The sequence below is a fragment of the Orcinus orca genome, chromosome 20, assembly GCF_937001465.1.
Source record: "Orcinus orca chromosome 20, mOrcOrc1.1, whole genome shotgun sequence".
NCBI classification, from domain to species: Eukaryota; Metazoa; Chordata; class Mammalia; order Artiodactyla; family Delphinidae; genus Orcinus; species Orcinus orca.
The window spans coordinates 9,651,926-9,672,128 of record NC_064578.1 but is presented as its reverse complement, the minus strand read 5'-3'; the positions used below and the strand labels follow the sequence as shown (position 1 = coordinate 9,672,128).

Here is a 20,203-nt window from a genome sequence, read left to right as displayed (position 1 = left end):
TGGGCAATTTATTCCTATTTCTCCTTTTGTAAAAGAGTGACGCTACCTAAGATCTGTGTATGAGGGACGAGTCAAGTAATGCCTGTTTTCCCTCCATCTTTCTTTCTTTATATCTGTGGTCAGCCTCTCCAGCCAGCCCACCAGTGAACCACCCGTCCCTTTTTCTACCCTTTAGTCATCATCCATCTAATTGAACTTCCTTGATTGTTTGCAGAGGATCTGAGATTGCCTGTGTAGGATCCATGTATAATCATCTCAAGAGGAAAAGGACCCAGATGAGGATTTTAGGGTTCAGAGGCAGTCAGGTAAATCAAGGGGTGAAGCACCGTCCAGATATCTTGGCTATGAGTCTGTGACCAGATGCTGCATCTGGGCTGACGAGCTGTTTCCTGAGAGCCTCCTAGGGTCCAGGGGAAGAGGGGGATGCAGCCCACTGGACGAATCACCGAGCAGTGGTGCCACTACGACATGTCCAATCAGTAGTCACCTCTCTGTCCTTCCTCCTGCCAGGGAGCCAGTTGGGGCAGGAAGGGCAACCCGGTGTCTCTCAGAGTCAGTGCTTTACTCGCGGTCCATCTGAAGCACAAGAGGGCATTTACTAATATGCGAAGACTTCGAGATGTTTAATTTCTTTTTGGCTTTTATTTGGGGGGTATTATTAAGAGTAAGAAATGCAGCTCTCTGCCCTCACGAATGACAGTGTGCGGGTTTGGGAAGAACTGGAGAACTCCCTAAGCGGCACGGTGCCCTGGGCCTTGGCGGGGACCACGTCACCTGCGTGCGGTTCCACAAGGTCGGCAGCTCCCGGGAAGCAGCGCCTCCGGCTCTGCTGCTTCTCACTTCACCTGGTGCCCTTGATGCCGGGCCAGCTTGTCGGGATCCTCATAAAATTCCTCAGTGATGGCTTCTTCTGCTCTCCGTATTTCCTGAAGTGAACATCTGTCTCATTGTTCACCTCCATTGCTTTAGTGCTTTCCTCATGCTTTCTCTCTTTCCAGACAATAAACTTTATTTTCTTCCTAAGAATTCAGTCGACGCAAGGGTATTAGGCAGCTTGTTTGCACCTTTTAATTTCTGGATGGTTTCCAGGAAGGCTCTTTGCAGTGGCTCCAATGGGTTCATCTGTGACTCGCGGAATTCAGTGCGGCATTGTGTTTGGGTCTTTATCCGTTACCTTCTGTTTGGAAACATCTGTTTGGAAACATTTGCTGATGCTCTCCCCACACTCCTCCCAGTATCCCAGAAGTACAGGGGCTCATCTCTTTTTGCTTGGCATAGGGATAAGACCGGGTGTTGGCTGATTTTTTTTTTCTTTCTGGAGGGGGTCAAGTGCTCAGGTATATGATTATTTCACCAAAACCCCTGTACTTCTATATATTGCCAAATGGCTTTGGAGAGGGAATCAGGCACTTTATTTCATTAATGGCTCTGCAGCCTGGTAATCAGCTCATCATTCCAGTTTAATTTCGGTGCCGATGTTGATGACATATTGAACAACAGTGGAAACCCATAATTACAGCTGGAAAACATTTCCATTTTTGAGAGACCATTGTTTTTCAGATGCACAGAGACACTCAGCAAACCACTTACTTTTCGCTTTTTTTGGCGTTCTATCGTTAATCTTTCCGAATTATCTATTCTGATACCTTTGCCAATAAATATATGGGTTTTTGTTTCTTGACTCAGTGTAAGCATGTTCTTATTTAAACTCTGTAAACTGTTTAAATGTTCTTGTAATTATTGATACATTTCCATACAGTTCTGTTCAGTTACATTTATTTTTTTTGTTTTTCATGTTTTTGTTTTTTCTTATGTAGCCTGTCTTTAAAAAAAAACAAAACAAAACCCCTTTGATTATGGAAATTTCAAATATATTGAAAAGTAAGGCAGATAGGATGATAATGAGCCCCCACGTGCCAATCACCCCTGCTTCAACAATTAGGAAACGGTTTTTCCCTTTTCAGTCATTGTTCCCGTGTGTGTGTGTGTGTGTGTGTGTGTGTGTGTGTGTCTGTACACACACGTATGCATATATATTTTTTCTACTGTATGCTGTATGGTGGTTTGCATTTCATGTGTCCAAATCAAATTTTGTTTAAAATAAAAGTAAAACCCCTCTAAGTCGTGAAGATTCAAAGCTCTGTAATGAAATGCTTCATTTTCCTGTGGGTTTGTGGGCACATGAGAGAATTGTAGTCCCCGGGCAGGGAAGGAGGAGGCATCGTGCTTCTCCACCTCATTTTAAGGCTTGCTCCCCGAAACCTCATCTCCAGTGCTCTGCACTAAGCAGACGTAGGGGCAGGGCCGTGGGGCAAAGAGGTGCTATGTGCAAGAGGATCCCGTGGAAGTAGAAGTTCCCATGCACAGCGTGTGACGTGAGTTGGGCACTTTGCCCAATCAGAGGTTAGATGGCTGACTTCTGCATGAAGCTTGACTGTGTGTGGCTCTGTGTATCTTTGCCTCAGTTCCTTTTGCATTTTCTGAAACCCGATTATAGAAATATAGGAAGGGGCTTTCAGAAGGCTGAGGAAGGGATTACAGGCAGGGGATGCTGGATGCAGACTCTGCCTTCTCTCCCCTGATGCACATACGGCCTGGATGGCCCCTAGTTTGAATGGTGGCCCAAAAGTCCCTGATGTCTGGCAATACTCCTTGTGACAGGAAGCAAATGGGTTGCTAGTGGGGTCCTCTGGGTAGTGCCGTAATGTCAGTATGGAAACCACTAGATTCTGTTGAGACCTTGCTTACGGAAGACCGCAGATAGCCCTCTTAAAACACACACACACACACACACACACACACACACACACACACACACACACACCCACACCCCACCCCCCACCCCCCCCATGGAAAGATAGGACGCCTCCACTGAGCCGTGTTCTTCCGTGCAAGGCCACCTCTCTTCCCATCAGTGGCTGTATTTTGACTAATTAAATCAGTGTGTGTAAGAGGGTGGCTTCCCTTTCATCTGTAACCTCCCTGAAACATTGTCTTTGTGGTATTGTCATAACCTTGATTGGGGGAATAGGATTGGGTATAATCAGAGAATGCCCTGGGACATAGTCATAGACTGTTTATGCTAAACATTTCCGTATACGTTATTCTCAATATTCAATACAGCCTTGTGGGGTTGGAGATATTATAATCGTTGTTGTTGTGACGATTGTTACTATTATCAGTGTTAGCTGTGCTCATTGATCTCCTCCCCATCCAGGTACACTGCTGCATGCTTTACACTCACTACCTAATTGCACGCCCATGCACTCTTGCTGGCTATATATAATTACCCCATTTCACCGAGTCTTGGAGAGTTTGCTGAATTACTTGTCATCACAGAGCTAAGTGTGGTAGAACTCGGATTCGAACATGGTCGTGCCTGATTTCTCTGCCTGCGGTTTCTCGCCTAAGAGGGGGAGAAGCCTTGATCCCAAGAAGGTCGAGTGCTTGTTCCCTTCTTTGTCATTCCCGTGCCTGGGGATTTGTTTCCTTGAGGGGGACTGAGTTATGCATTAGGGCCGGGCAGAGTACACATTCAAGATTAACTACTTCTTTATTTAAAAAAAAATTATGCCCATGGTAAAATTTTAAATAACAAAGAAAAATCTAAGGGACAAGTCTCTTCCCTTTAAACATCCATTAAACATCAGTACTGCTACCAAAAGATAATCTCTTGTGTGTTCTTCCAGGAAATAAAATGCCTACGCCAGCTGTAAATTCATTCGTGTATATTATATATTCACGTATCATGTATCTATTTCATGAAATTAGAACTCTGCTAATTAATTTTTTCCTGATTGAAAAATAACGTCAATGTTTTGACAGATTTCACAATCGTAGTTACACATACACAGATCAGGAGTAAGTACTTCTGAGTCTCGGAAGCAACCACTGTTAACGTGGTGTGTCTCCTTTTTTCTTTTTTAAAATTCAAATATATTTGGATCTGTACTTCTTAAAATTGCTATCACACGGTAGTCTGATTTTTTTTTCCTAACATATTTTGGCCATCTTTTCATATCAGTAAGTATTCTTTGGCAGTACCATTTCAGTGACTCCACGTTATGCCTTCATCACTTATTAAATGAATCCCTTCTTGCTGGGCACAGATGCCATTTTCAGTTTTTCACAGTCACCAGCAGTGCTCCTGGTTTACCTGGGCCAAGGGAGGCTTTTAATGTAAATTGATCATTCTTCTTCAGAAAGGTTGTTCCCACTTACACTCTTCTTTCAGCCTTGTCAGAGGGGCTCTTTTTCCACACTTTCACCATCACTGTTTATTTATCATTTTCTAATGATTTGTATTACTTGCCGAATGAGCATGCATTTGATTGATAACCGAGTACACTTGTCCTGGTATTCTTCTCAACTTTAAAAGTATGTTAAACAAAAACTTTTAACGTTTCACATAAAAACCTTTAAAGCTCTCAGGCTAATCTGAAATGTAGCGTGTACAAGTTGAGGTTTCTAATGTGCTTAATCCTTATTAAAGCACTAATCACCAGGGTGCCAAAACTGCTATAAGGCGAGCACTTAGAAAATATAAGGGATCAATAGTTGGTACTTAGGAAATAAATGAAACGACTTGTTGTTTGTTTGTTTTAAACCCACCTTGGGGCTGAAAGATAGAAAGACTTAAAATGAGTTAGGTTGTGAGTTTCTCAGCATTTCATAGCTTATGTATTGAAACAGTTAATTGCATTCAAAAGCTACAGACATGCATGTAAATTATTTTTTTAATAACCTGAATTTTCACTGGGGGGAAAAACCTCTTAGAAGATACAGGGATGTGAATGAGAGGCCCTGCTTTTAAGAAACTCAAAATTTGATGTGAGAAGCACATGAAGAAGCAAAGACTCTGTGCTAGATCCCTGCTTCCCACAGTGGGAGACAAGCGTGATAGACCCGGAGTGATCAGGGGGCACTTCCTGGAAGAGGTGACCATGACCTTCATTTTGGTTTGACACTGCAGTAGCGTAGGGACTTAATTTTTGTGATTAGAATATTGATAGTATTCTGTGAAGAGGACAGTGCTCATGTTGTAAACTTTCCTTGCTTCAGTATCCAGTCATCATTAAATACTTTATTTTTTAAAACTAGTGTTTATTTATTTATTTGTTTTTTAAAGATAGATTTATTTATTTATGGCTGCATTGGGTCTTAGTTGTAGCACGTGGGATCTTTGTTGAGGCATGCGGGCTCTTCGTTGCGGTGCGTGGGCTTCTCTCTAGTTGTGGCGTGCAGGTTTTCTCTCTCTAGTTTTGGTGTGCAAGCTCAGTAGTTGTGCGCGGGCTTAGTTGCCCCGTGGCACATGGGGTCTTAGTTCCCCGACCAGGGATCGAACCCACATCCCCTGCATCAGAAGGCAGATTCTTTACCACTGGACCACCAAGGAAGTCCCAGTAAATACTTTTAAATGAGCTTAGTTAGTGGTTCTTAGATTTTTGGATTTCAGGATCCCCTAAACTTTTTCAAAAGAAAACAAAAATGAGGAGGACACCAACTTAAGTTTGCCAAAGTGTTGGGTTTTTTTTTTCCTAAAAAGGACACTAATAAAAAAAAAAAACAAAGTCAACAAATGTTACAACATGCCTCTATCAATAATCAACACTACTTTATAAAAGAAAGGATATTTTAACACGGAACACCAACTCCAAAAGACAGTCATTTCATTGTATTTTATGAACTTTTTTTCAGAATAACTTTAGGCTTACATAGAAGTTACAAAAATGCACAGCGGGTTTACCTACCTTCCCCTAATTTTAACAGCTTACCTAACCATAATATAATTATCAAAACCAGGAAATTGGCATTAGTTTTTAATATTTACTATACCAGCTTAATCACAGTTTACGAGTTTTCCATCACTGTCTTCTTTTTAGAGCAGGATTTGGTCCACGATCCCATCTTATCTTTAATTGTGTCTTCTTGTTCGCCTCTAGTCTCTGACAGTTCTTCATTCCTTCCCTGTCCTTCCTGATCTTGAGACTTTGGTGCCTCTGATTTTTTTTTCTTTTATGATTAGATTAAGTTAAAACAGAGTTTTGGCAAGAGCATCCTAGAAATGATGTTGTGTCCTTCTTAGTGAAGCAGGTCAGGTGGTGCATGATGTTGGTACATCTTTGACTGGTGATGTTAATGGTGAAGTCACTTTGATCATTTGGTGAAGGTGATGTCTGCTGAGTTTCTCCAACATCAATTTGTTACTAATTTTTTCTTCGTACTGCATAAATATTTGGGGGGAGATGCTTTGAGATTATGCTGCTATTCTCTTTCTCCTTAAACATTCACACATTGACTTTCAACATCCGTGAGTAGATCTTGCGTATAGCAGTTATTACAGTGGTGGTGTTGTCTAATGGTGATTTTGTATTTCTGGCATTGGTTTCTACATTGATTCATTGGAGTTCTTCTGAAAGAAGAGCGATCCTGTCTTCCCCATCTGTTGATTGATTCAATTATTTTATTTATAGATTTATAGATTCACAGGTATGTATTTTATTCTATAGTTTATAGTCCACTAATATCATCATTTATTTTGTTACTCAAATTGTTGCAGCTTTGGATGGACCGTCTCCTTCAGGACCTTCTTCTGGTTGGTTTCTGTGATGGACTCTGCCATTTTGATGGAGTGAATTTCCCCTTTTCACTGTCCTCCTCCTTGCTCCCCACCTTGGATTTCATGTCACCATAGGCTACTGAGAACAGAGGCCTGCTCTTTGGGACATAGTGGCCTAGTGAACAGAAGGGAACTCAGGGGAGCATGCTCAGTGCTGAATCTGTGTCTTATGCCCCTGCCACCCCCTGCCCTTTAGAAACAATAAGAGAAGACATGAGGAAGTGGTGATGGGATGTGAATTAGGATAAAGGAAAAATAAACTGTCATGGTGTTGTGGGAAAGGCAGGTATTTCTTTTAGGATTGGAAAGGGCTTTGTCGGGGGGTGGGTTTCCAGGGAGCAGCCCGAGCTTAAAAATAATAGGCAAGGTTCATCAATAACTTCCTATATGCAGGCGGGTGCTGGGCCCTCTAGGCTACAAGCCTAATCTTGTCTAACCCTCCCACAGTGAAGGAGATATTAACATTATGGTTCCAGGGTTCCACGAGGTCAAAACACATGAAAGAGGTAGTTGAGTCAGGACTGAATCTTGTTCCTTGGACCGCAGGGACTGTCACTGTGTACTTCTCACCACTGCCTCCATCTCACTCCTCCCGCAGTGAGTTCCAGGGGTAGGAGAGAAGAGCTCCTGCCTGCCCTCTGATGACAGGGTCATCCCCACCCACTCCCCACTGCAGCAGTCTATTCTATCCATTATCAGGAAAAAAGAATCACCTTTCTGTGTAGTCATAACTGGGATTGTGTGTGTGTGTGTGTGTGTATGCGCACGCGCGTGTGTGTGATCCTTCACCCTTCTATGTAATCTGTGCATTTGACTATATTTATGTGTTCCTGTCATATCTTTCCAAAATTTTGCTTTTAGAGTGTGTTAGTGTGGGGAGTTGTGACTTGCAGTGATGTCATGAGAAACCTGCATCCCAGAAGAGAAAATGTTCCTCTTTCTAGTGAATCTGCTTGGCCACCAGCGTGTTTTCTTCTGCCCACCCTCCTATATTTCCCATCCCTCAACCTGTCAGACAGAGGGTTGGTCTCTGGGAGAGGTCTTGGCAATCAATACCAGGAGCTCTAAACCCTCTAGCTCACAGCTGGGAGGATGGAAGCTCCTTGGGGAGCAGGAACCTGCCCAGGGTCACAGAGGGAGTCAAGGGTGGGGCCCGACTGAGAAGCAGGGCAGTGGGCTCCAGGCAGCCATTCTGCCATCTTGCCTTGGAGCTCCCTCAAGAATGCCTGCCAACATTCGACTGGCCAAGTGTGTGAAAGGAATTCTTCAGGATGGTCTCTTAATAATAAATGCTTACATTTTCTCTGGGCCCCAGGCCAAATCCCGCCCCCGCCCCCTATCTTGTTTTCAGGGTTGAACATTCTTTCGAGTTAGTGACCTTGCCTTTCTTGGCCTGTGGATGTCGCTCTCCATCCATAAGCCTCCTTTCCAGGGACCGTGTTTGCAGCAAAGACTATAATTTTATTTTGGGTTTGGAGATACTGATTACATTTTAGCTTCTGGTATATTTTCTTACCTGTCACAGCCATTAAATTTATTTTAATAGTCACTCTATCCTCCTGATAGCCAGTAAAGGGGGAATTGGATATTGTCTATCAATTGGCTAGTCTGTGAACTAAGGCTGTATCTAATTACAAGGAATTGTATTGGTGCTGATTTATTAACCGTTTACTGTGCTTGGGAGAAGGTAGCGTTGTTAGTAGCACTGTTCAGCCTGGATGTAGCTTTCCAGGAGGGCAGGGTGCCCGGAATATCACTGATCTTACAGTTATTACTTTGTGTCATATATAATCTTGTTTTTCCCCTGCAACAAATAAATCTTTGGGACTCCCTGGAAAAAAAAAAAAAAAGAAAAAAACATTTGTGGTTACAGTATAATAAAAATAAACCGTTTGTCGTGACTGCAGCTGACATTTATCAGCCTGTTTGTGGGTGCGCACTTTCTCTCTCTCTAATACAGAACATAATTTGTCACTTTGTAAATACATTCCAGTCTAAATCCCTGCCAGCATCTGTTAGTGTTTGAAGGATTAATGTGCTACCCTGTGTATGTCTGCGCTTGCAGGGAACAGTGTAGCATATGATTATGAATCTTGGGAGAACAGGAGAATGGGGCATTTTCTCTGCTTTTTCCTACGCGTGTGGTCTTTCTGGCCTTTTCCTGATCTCTCATCCTTTTCCTTTTCTGCTTAGGTACTTGGAATTTCATCATTTGGAAGGATTCTGTGAGTCCCCAATATTCCTTCTCCCTTTCATAGAAAGGGTCATAGTGATCGTAGTTTACAGGCACTATGGGTGAACAGGGTCAGATAATCCGGGGTTGGTTAGACTGGGATCCCTTCATCCGACTTACTCGACCTCAAGTTGTTTAATTTCCATTTACTCACTTGCAAAATGAAGATGCGAATACCTACCTCTTAAAGGCACGGAGGGTGAAGAAGGGAATCTTAGGTGGATGAAAAGCACTCAGCGGAGTGCCCGGCCCGGAGTACCTGGTGGGGCTGCCCCACCTTCCATCACGGTCGGCCTGATGGCTCTTCCTTGACGTGGTCCATGACCCTCAAAGTGTCCACTGGAGGATCCCAGGGCCGTGAGCCAGCTGGCGGTTACGATTCTGTTCTGGTTTTCATCTTTTCTTGTTAGTGGGGTTCGTATTTGTTTGGAAATATTTGTATCCCTGTAAATCAGGTGCTCGGTGGGTTCTTGGCCGAGAAACCATTCTGCCAGTAAGAAACTGTGGTTCTCAGCAAGGCTTGGTACTGACTCCTAGCAAGATTGAGGGCTTTAAATCCCTCACCATTGGCAAAATGATTCACATACCTGCTGGAAGGGCCATCCTTGCCTTCCCCAACAGAAGGCATGAACTTATCCCAAATCATGATAATGTGACCTGTAATTCTTACTACTTTAGGGAATGGCTATAGTCTCTCATTCACCCTTAATCTACTGCTGTCATCCGGATTGGAAAAATCCCAGGACATGGAAGAAATGTAACATTAGTAACTCTCCTATGAGCAGTCTCTTTATTTCATGTTTTCATTGCTTTGGTATTTTGTGTGTACTACTGCCTATCGCACCCAAATGGTTCCACCCACCCAAACTCTGCGTCTACATCTGCACCTCTCCTCTGTAATAAAAAACAAAGTGTATAGTTCTCTTTTCATTAAGAGAAGTGGTGTTTTGTTGTTGCTTTGTTTTTGCTTTCCTGCACTATAAATGCATATGAACAAGACAGATATCATGTTCACATACCCAGTGGACAAGATGGGTCTTCTCATTTGATGCTTGTTGTTAGGATTCTGGAGAGAATCTTTAGCAGATCTGGGAACATGCCTTTGAGCTCAACGAAAAAAACGTCTGTCCTTCGCACCCTAAATGCCCAAGGATTGGTATACTTGGAAAATGTCTAGAAACCTATATTTCAAATTTTCGACAGGTTTTTATGAACTTCTAGAGTGGCCGAAGTATTTTTCAAAAAGGTCCAGGGCTTCCCTGGTGGCACAGTGGTTAAGAATCTACCTGCCAATGCAGGGGACACGGGTTCGAGCCCTCGTCCAGGAAGATCCCACATGCTGCAGAGCAACTAAGCCCACGTGCCACAACTACTGAGCCTGCGCACTAGAGCCTGTGAGCCACAACTGCTGAGTCTACGTGCCACAACTACTGAAGCCTGCACGCCTAGAGCCCATGCTCCGCAACAAGGGAAGCCACCACAATGAAAACCCCGGGCACTGCAGCAAAGAGTAGCCTCTGCTCTCCGTAACTAGAGAAAGCCCATGTGCAGCAACGATGGCCAAACGCAGCAAAAAATAAAATTAAAAACAAAATAAAAAACCTGTGTTCAAGCAGACATGTGGAATTGCAGGAACCATTTAGTGCTGATACTTACAAAGTGTAATACTCCCAAAATTCAGATTTTTTTTTTTTTTTTTTTTTTTTTTTTTTTGTGGTACGCAGGCCTCTCACTGCTGTGGCCTCTCCCATTGCGGAGCTCAGGCTCCGGACGCGCAGGCTCAGCGGCCGTGGCTCACAGGCGCAGCTGCTCCGCGGCATGTGGGATCTTCTCGGACCGGGGCACGAACCCGTGTCCCCTGCATCGGCAGGCGGACTCTCAACCACTGCGCCACCAGGGAAGCCCTCAGATTATTTAATAGGAGATTATTTTCAATGAACAGTGTTAACAGATACCACTGAGTCCGTTGTACACACTGCTTGGGACTCTTTATGCCGTGTGTTAGCTGTATCTTTATCTGATGGCCTGTGTGATCAGACAACACACACTTTAAGGCCTGGTATGATGTTCTTCTTTCTCCTGCATTCAGTGGAATCTGCAGCTCATATTAAGTACAGGACTGTCGGACTTAAGGAAGCACAGGCCATCTTTCTTGACTCTTGTCCTAATACAGGTTTCATCAAACTATGTCCTGCTAGGAGGAAATCCAGCCCAACACCTGTTTTTGTAAATAAAATGTTATTGCAAAAGTCCATGCCCAATCCTTTCCATTATCTATGGCGGCATTTGCTTCCATGCCGCAGAAGTTGAGTAGTTTGTATGGCTCGCAAAACCTAAAATACTTACTATCTGGTCCATTGGAGAAAAAGTTTGCTGACTTTTTAAAGGACTCATGGACATTTGGAAAGAAAAGTCTGTTTCACTAAATTAGAATGAGCAGGTGGTTAGATTAGTATCTTATTTCCACGCATATGGAAACATTTCAAATTACACATGACTTAGTTATCAAACTTGGCTCTTTCAGAGCCTGGGGGATGGGGTGAGGGGAGAGGTGGAAGTCAGCTGTTTGTTTTTTTTTTAAATCATAAAGTTACCATTTTAATGGTCAACATAAAAGAAAGAAGTATAAAGGCTTTGGGTTCATGGAAAGAACAACATTCTTGGGAGTGAAGTACTTTTGGACCCCACCATAATCTCCTGGATTTAGGGGTAATTTCAGGGTTAAAGAAAGTTCTGGCCCCAAAGCAATAATACTATCTTGTAAGGAGAAATAGCTTATCAGTGTGGAGGCGAAACTGAAATCCCCGTTCTGCCAGGTACTAATTAGATGATTTTCGAGCAGGTTTTTTGGATGCTTTCTCAGCCTTTGTTTTGTTTCTAAAGTACAGGTAATTAGGTCTACTTTGTAAGGGCTCAGCAGGGTAGAAGGTGGCAAAGTCCATAATCTTCCCTTCCCTGAATAGTACCAGCTGGAGGGTAAGACCTCAGAAGTATTTAATTAACCGTGAGTGTTTGCCTCGTGGACTGGAGTTTGTAAATGTGTACACGGACCCGAAGGCTGAAGGTCCTAGATGTGTGATGAGAGGTGACATTTAGATTAACTAGAAGACGTGACCCTCAGCCATAACACCCCCAAATCCTTCTGGTGGTTGCCCTGCAGACCTGGTACCCCCAGAAAGGAGTGCCACCTCATAAAGTCTGCTTTCCTTGAGGAAAAAAAGGACCAAATGGACCTGGTCCTGTCTTTACAGAGGTGAAAGCTCTGGCTACCCCGTCCCACTGTAATCAGCAGAAGCTCTGCCTGTAGAGAACATCTGCATCATCGAGCCAGAGGGAGAAGGGAAGATGCTGTTTATAAATATTGAAGCGGCAGGAAGAAGGAGCACCGAGGCCGAGCTGCTTTCACACGCGTGCCGTTCCAAAAGGGCTTCTAATGGATACGTATAAGGTGGTGTCCCCCGCGCAGCCCCTCGCCCCCCCGACTCTAACGCTGTCTGCGCTGCTTTTCTGAAAACACGCAGTCTGTAACTTAGCTGGCTTTTAACAGAATTACCTGATGAGATTCGTTCGTCCCTTTTGGCTACAAGTGAGTAGACCACAGAGCAAGTTGGATATGAATGTGGCCACCTGCATGCTTTGGGCACTGAACGGACAGGGACGTCCATTCCCTGCTTTGGACCTGCGTGTCCGAGTTGGCCTCACTCCGCCCCTCGTTACGGGCCACTCTTTCCTCCTGTTAGGACTTCGCTTCCAGCAGCAGTCCTGGTGAAGCTGTCAGAAAAGCCCTGGAAACCTCACAGGACAGGCACGCCTGACTCTTTCTTTTTCTGAATCTCTCGCAATCTCAGTCTGTCTGTCTGTCTACCTCTGTCTCTCTTTCTTTGTACTCCATAGTGACTACCAGGCCACTGTCTGGAATAAAGGGCTTGGGTGGTAAGTTGTAGCACTAATCTGATACGTGCTACTGGCCTGAATTCTTTGCATTAATTCAGAAGTTGTAATTCAGAAGTTGGGCTGTTGTCTCTCAAAGACATCTTCAGGCTTATTTTATGCTGTTTGGGCTGCAGAATCAATCGGATTTTGCACCTCTGTAATGACCCAGATCTCATTTCTGCTTGCCAACAGTATGATTCTCCTTCCCTGGTAAAAGGTAGCATGGAGCAGCCAGCCGCACTGACACTTGAAGTTGTGAGAGAACAGTCTTACCAAGTGATTTCCAGTGTATGACACAGATCCACGTCGGGTGCCCCTGACTGACAGGGGGCTGTGGCCCATTTAGTAAATAAAGTAAATCGAAGCGCCTTTCATCCAGTGGCCTTACTGTCTCCGAGGAAATCATTATAATCTACATCCATCATGTGGAAGGAGAAAGAATGTAGGGAACCCATCTCACGTGAGGAGAAGCCCAGGAGCGCCACACTCTTCTACTCACAGGCCATTGGTGGAAACCTAGAGGCCCCGCCCCACCGCACTGCAGCCTGGAAAACGTAGTTCCTGCCTGGTCGGTCTCTTCTCAGCACAGCCCCATACTGTGGACCAGGGAGAACTGGTTTGGGAGGTGCTGGTTCTCTCTATCCACACTATTTTATACACCATAGAGGTGATTCTTAAATTCTAGTTGGTTTCTGCCTTTAACGTGTGAATTTAAGTCCATTTTTATTTCTTGTGATTATGTATATACCTGTACTGGTTTCTGAATTTCATTTTGTGTTTCCTCTCTACCAAGTGTCCAAGTGTTTTCCTTTATTACTAAATTTTAATTCTTTCTTGGATATTATTTTTGCATTTATCCAGTTTCTTTATATCCAGTGTACCCCATGCATCATTTTTTTTTGATCCTGCTGCTGCTGGTTTGGAAGCTAAACTAACTTTCTTCTTCTTCTTCCCCCTCCCCTCCCCTCCCCTCCCCTCCCCTCCCCTCCCCTCCCCTCCCCTCCTGGCCTAGTCCTCTCCCTCCCCTTCCTCCCCTTTTCTTTTCCCTCCCTCTCTTCTGATATTTTTCTTTCTTCTGGAAATTTTCACGTACATATCTAAATTTTCTCTTACTTAGTATAAAACTGTTTACTGTCTCTATCATTTTAACCAGCAAAACCAGGCCATACATGATTCAATGGCTCGATGAAATCCCTGCCCCCCCCCCCAAAAAAAAAACAACAACCTTTGTTATTGTTTCAATTCTGTCTTCAGTTACTTTTTAAGAGTAATTTACTTGGTCTTGTAGCTAACGTAAAAGATGCACAACGTTTGGGGATAACTTGACTGTGCCTCGTGTGTGTGTGTGTGTGTGTGTGTGTGTGTGTGTGTGTATTATGTTGAGTTCTCATCTTTCCTTCCTTTCTGGGTGTTTTCATTGGAACTTATTAGAGCCTTCTTAGGCGGATGCCACTTAAGCAGGAAACCTCATTTCTCTTGGAAGCACATATACTCTTAATCTTTTCTAGTTTATCTGTTGAATATCCTGCTTGGCTTCTGCAGAACCTCTGAAAGATTTCTCTCTTTCAATTCACCCATAAATTAAAAATAACCGTCGTGGTCAGTCCCCAAGCGTGATGATACTATTACATGTTTACTGCATGTTCTGCATACCAGGCTCACATCTGTCATCATGCAGTGCAGCCAATTTCTGAGAGGCAGGCCCTCGGCCAGCCATTCTGATGCACCAGGAGGAAAGCCTGACTCTCTAAATGGCTTATGGGAAATCGTTGCTGCCAACATCACTAACATGATTTTATTTCTACTTACAAATTTGTCCCAAGTTTGGTGGTGTGTTATTTATTCATTCATCCATTTTCTAAATTAAAGCCTGTCTTGAAAACCTACTCTGTGCCACTCACTTTGTACCAGGAATCAGACACAGAGATATGAGACTGTGCATTTTAATTTACTTTAACTGTCAATGTGAATTATTGGTGGTTTTGGTTTTCTTTCATAGTCTCCTGCAGTGTTCTTGGGAATAGACATTGATACAACCTTTTAGGAGGACACCCAGTAAAAATCTATCAAAGTTTAAAATGTAGATATCTCTTTACTTAGCAGTTCTACTTCCAGGAACTTATCCTCTAGAAAAAAACAATCATTTATTGCGAAACATAGGTATTGCAGCATTGCTTTTAGTAACAAAAACCTTGAAACTACGTAAAATAATATTAATTACAACAACAGCAGTAGTTAACAGTTAGAGCATATCTGTTTAAGGTGCTTTCCATGGTTATTATCTCATTGAATTCTCACAGTAATCCCCAGGAGGAGGTTCTTCTGTTATTTCTATGTTTACAGATAAGGAAGGTCAGGCATCGGGAATTTAAGTAAAAAGTTCACAAGGCTAGTGAAGGGTGTGGAGGGCTGAGGAATCTAAAGGGGATAATAAATTCTTGAACAGCCCTACAATGGGCTAAACCTACTGGTTGGAAAGAATGTGGGTGGAGTCTATTTAGATGTATTCAATTATGTGTTCACTGGGAAAACCCAGATGATATAATAACCCGTGAAGTACGATACTATGTTTGTAGAAATGTATTATGGCCCAGTGTTTTTATATGTGTAGAAAATGTACTCTGGAAGGATTTGCATCACTGTCACTCTGTTTATCTTGGGGCAGAGGGATTCCGGAGATATTTTCACTTGATACATTATCCACTTCTGTATTATTTATACTTTCACTAGTGAGCCAGTTTTATTTTTATAAATAAGGATGAATTTAAGTCGCTGAAGCCCACTTAGGGTGAATCGCGGTTCCTCTCACTAAACTCACACAGGCAGCCTCGGCACCGTTGCCATCTGGGGGCAGTTGTAGGATGTTCGGCATCCCTGGCCTCTACCCACTAGATACCAGTAGCCCCCCACCCCCCAACAAATTGTGACCACCAGAAATGTCTCCGACCTTGCCGGATGTCCCCTGGGGGTGGCGTGTCCCTGGATGAGAAGCCCTGAGGCAGACACTGGCCTGTTAGTGTGTGTTCCTCTGCATCCTGGTTAGTGTGTGTTCCTCTGCATCCTGGTTAGTGTGTGTTCCTCTGCATCCTGGTTAGTGTGTGTTCCTCCGCATCCTGAGGGTGGTAATGAAGAGAGTCTCTCTCCATCTGAGCATCTTTCAGACTTCACAGGTCCTTCATGTGGAATTCAGAAGCTTTTCAACCACAGCAGACAAATCTTGTTTGTCTCTCGCTAGTCAATTTAACTAACCACCGTTGACCTGTCAGCAGATAATCAACAGGTCCCACATCTCTATGTTTTAAACTATGCACCGTTCTGAATCTTGTGGGGTGGGGGACACTGATTTTTCTTTTATCAGCAACTTCCCCAAAGAAGGGGCTTCCAGTGCCCTTTCCTTAACAAGTTTCATTAAGGAACCCACCTATTAAATATTCAAAATATATAGACTGTTCCTGTTGAGGATCTAATTATACAGTAAGTTAGCTGATGTCCAGTCTGTTGCCTTTAAAGCACAGCGTTGATGTTTCCAATACTTACGTAAGATATAGGGCCTGTTTATTAAGAGTCTTCAACTGTATATAAAACTAGAACAGTCAAAAGTAATGGTGTCTCCTGAAGGATTCTTTATCATATGAATTTACCTTTAGTCATCTATTATTTATTTCAGCTATTTTATATGCCATTATAATAAATATTATGACAGAGAAAGCTTTTACGCTTCGACTTACTGTACTAGTCTTTACTTGCCTGCAATCCTTCAGGAAAATGTAGCCGTGCCTTACCTATAGTTAATGTAAATCATCACTTACATTAGAATGAAAAATTCACTATGAAAAAAAGGCTCTTTCTTCAGTAGCAAGGCATAAATGCCCGATCATGTTGACTGCCAAACTCCCGTGCCATTTGCTGTCCTTCCTGAAACTGTTTTTAAGCTGCAAAGTGAATACATCGCATAGAGGGAAGTTGGAAGGTTTTCGGATATTTTCACTCTCTTGTTTGTTTCTGGCAAGATAAGCATTTTTTTTATCCAGAGTGCAAAATATTGCCTATTACCGTCTAAGCGTTTTTAATAGTTTTGCTTGACGTGGTGCGTTAACTCATACACCAAATTAAATGAGTCGTTATCCGGTGCAGTTCCTCCTTGAATCAGCCTCACAATTACCTGTAGATATTGATACAGTTATTCTGCAAGTTGAGTTCCAGCCACGCAAGGCACAAATCCTGACCTGTATATAACGAAGAAAGCGTTGCCATGATTTTCTCATTAGGCATGTTTACGAATTTAGTGGGGAAGGCAGAGTTGAAGGGCACTCGTGAGGGCTCAGGAGTGAAGGCTGCTGCCTGATGGTTGATCTGACAAAATCAACCCCTCTCCTTCAAGGCTGTAAGGAAAAATCCAGGGGTTTGCCAAGGATCATTTTTGGTTTGGTTCCCTATTTCGAAATTGGACTCTTCCCTAAGAGCATTTTCCTTGTTGAAGGCACAGTGGTGTACAGATTGGTACAGGTGTGTAGAGCCGTAAAAGAGACTCTTAAACTCTGCTTTCTCCTTGGGGAGAAATGCTTTTTCAGAAAGAGCATGTATCAGTACGTCCTTTTAATCTTTAGGCTTGTCCCAAGGTTGGGCAAACTCCCCATCAGGCTCGCTCACGATGCTGGTTTGGGTTATTCTCCTGAGAGGTACAAGAGCTGAAAGGAGATGCAAGTCTCTATCTACTCCTGCATTTCCCAGCGAAAATGCCACCACCCGTGGCCACCATTAACATCACTTAAAAGATACTGGAGAAATTGGCGTTGTGAAGTCCCGCATAGGATGTTGGTGAATTATGAAACCAGTGTAGTTAGGTCTGTATTGTAGTTCAGTGAACACTGTCATGTCAGTAACATGCTCAGCACCAGTGTCTCCTGCTGTTGTAAATGTGACAACTCGTATTTAAGGTTTCAGAACATAAAGTCAGGACCAAGTGTGTGTAAGGTAGAAGGGTGAGAGGCATCGGCGTGACGCAGTTAGGGCCCGTTGGATTAGAATTTGCAGGAGGCCGTTAGCAATAAGCTCTGAATGTAGATTATTGCCTTGGTTACATTTTCTCTTTCAGCACTAGGCTTCTCTTGTAAATTTGAAGTGTATGAAATAAATATGATGCAAAATAGACACAAACAGGAATGTATAGAGGGTGTTACTTTCTTCATAGCTTCTCAGCGTCATCTGTTGAAGAATATGCGGACAGGGCTACAGCGCGGTGTGGTACTCCAGTGAGGACACGAGCACTGGAACCATCCCAGCCAGTTGGGAACCTGGATCTGTGTCTGACTAGGCTGTGCCACTTAAACCATACCAGCCTCTGTTTTCTAGTCTGTGGAATGGGGGAAATGCTAGATACTTCAAAAGATTTTTTCCTATGACTGTTTAATGAAAAATAAATGCCAAGCATGTCATAGATGCTCATTATTTTTTTGGCTCTGGTTATCAATAAATATATGTACATGAGAGCTTTTTTTTTAGGGAAACCCTGAAACGAACTCTTCTCTAAGTGTAAGAGAGGGTAGGCGCACACCCATCAAATTCACATAGATTGGCACCTTCACAGTACATGGTCAGTCTCACCCCTGTGGCTCCATAGGGTGAGTCCCCATCTGCTGAAAGAGAGTTTCCTCTGGGTGTGTTGGAGGCTGGGCTCCCTGCTCCCATTCATTCGTCTGGGTTTCTCTATCCTTCCATCTCCAACAGTTGTTACCGTGTGCTCTTCTTTTTGACCAGCTCACAGGTGGCCCTTGTATCATAACAGGAGGAAGAGCTGATCTTACCTGCTGCTAGGCTAGGATTGAGTAGAAAGAGTACAGTGGGGATGCTTTGGTCCAGTTGAGTGGAGGAAACAAGACTCCTGGACTAGATGAGAGTATTTTGAAGTGTGCCCACCTGAGTTCACCTTGAGGTCCCATCACACACAACAGCTTGGTTCCCAGACCAGCTACTTTTGGTTCATTACGGGATAGTGGAGAAAAGTCATTGATATACTCTAGCTAATTCATAGTTTACAATTCATAATGGTTTTTAAGGAATAATCTGTTTTTTAAATATGTTTGGTCGCTTGAAATTATTTATATACAGCTTTCCAAAGGCCTATTACCATTAGATGTTATCTTTTTTGTTCTTCCATTGATGGTAAACGGATTATGGGTGTGAGATATTTCCTCTTACGTGGTGTTGCAATGATGGGGAATAAAAAAAAAGAAGTAAAGGAGATGGGATCTTTGGAATAAATGTGTACCTTTAGAGGCAGAGTTAGTGAATGAATGAGTGAATGAGTTCACTCTTGTAAATATTGTCTCTCTTATTGTGGACCAGGAATGGGACAGCATGCTGCCTCTGTACGAGGCTATTACAGATCTGGTGGTTTCCCCTGGGATTGGCCTTGGTGTGAAGGCCTCTGAGGGGCATGAGGACAGGTGGGCCATGTGGGCATTGTGGAGTATGCAGTAGGGATGAAAATCATGGCTTGGTGTGAATTGTGGTTCTGCCAGTTACTACCTGCATGAAGATATGCAGTCACTTTATGAACTCAATTTTCTCCATCCGTGAAATGGGCGGGTGATAATAGCTGCCCACAGAGGGTTACTGTAAGGAAAGAGGGTACTGTGGGGCGAGGGCTCACATGGCCAGGGTTCTCAGATTGCTGCCATCGGCCAGTTGGGCCCCGTTCACCTGTCTCAGTGAAGAGTGAAGCAGTTCAGTGCAGATGGTGATGATGATGGTGATGATGATGGTGATGATGATGGTGATGTTGTTGACAACAGTGCTAAAGACAACAACAAAAGCAATCAGAGTAATACTGTTCCTTGGTAACAGTTACAGAATACTGCTCAGGTGTCAGGCGCTATTCTAAGGATTTTAAATATATCACCTCATTTCCTGATAAAGCAGGTGCTCTTGTTTCCATTTTACAGAAGAGAAAACTGATTGCACAAGAAGTAACTTTCCCAGTTGGTAAGTGTTAGAAGTGGGATTTAGACCCAGGAGGTCCAACTTGAGTCTATGGCCTTCACCATGGCCTTAACACCTTTCAGGTTCAGAACACTTACTGAGTTTGGAAACTGGGGTACCTTGGCCTCTGGGGGATTCGGTGAGCCTCCTTCCTCCTGCTCTGGGGTCATGTATCATCCATCCTCCATCACAGAGCTGCTGTTCATACTTTGAGCTACTTCAGGTAAATTTGTGAAATAAAGAAGGGAGACTGCAATTGCTAATATGCTTTATGATTGAAAAACAAACAGTGGACATGACATTTTAGTAGTGGCCTTACAAATGATTATTATTATTTATGTGCCCCATATCTTATATACATCATACCTCATCTTTACCCTAATCGTGCAAGGCAAACGCACATTTTGGCATTGGTGCTAAGGCCCAGAGCAGTCACA

General features: G+C 43.3%; 1 protein-coding gene across 5 annotated transcripts in view; it reads left to right on the top strand.

Annotated features, from left to right (window-relative positions):
* Positions 1-20,203, top strand: part of WWOX (WW domain containing oxidoreductase) — a 976,221-nt gene that overhangs the window by 222,332 nt on the left and 733,686 nt on the right. Inside the window, exon 6 of one of the 5 annotated variants that reach the window (XM_049703840.1) lies at positions 6,560-8,433. The exons of the other annotated variants lie outside the window; for them this stretch is intronic. Coding sequence (XP_049559797.1) covers positions 6,560-6,694 — 135 coding nt within the window. The 3' untranslated portion in view covers positions 6,695-8,433. Of the gene's footprint in view, positions 1-6,559; positions 8,434-20,203 lie in introns of those variants that run through there. 5 annotated transcript variants of the gene reach the window in all.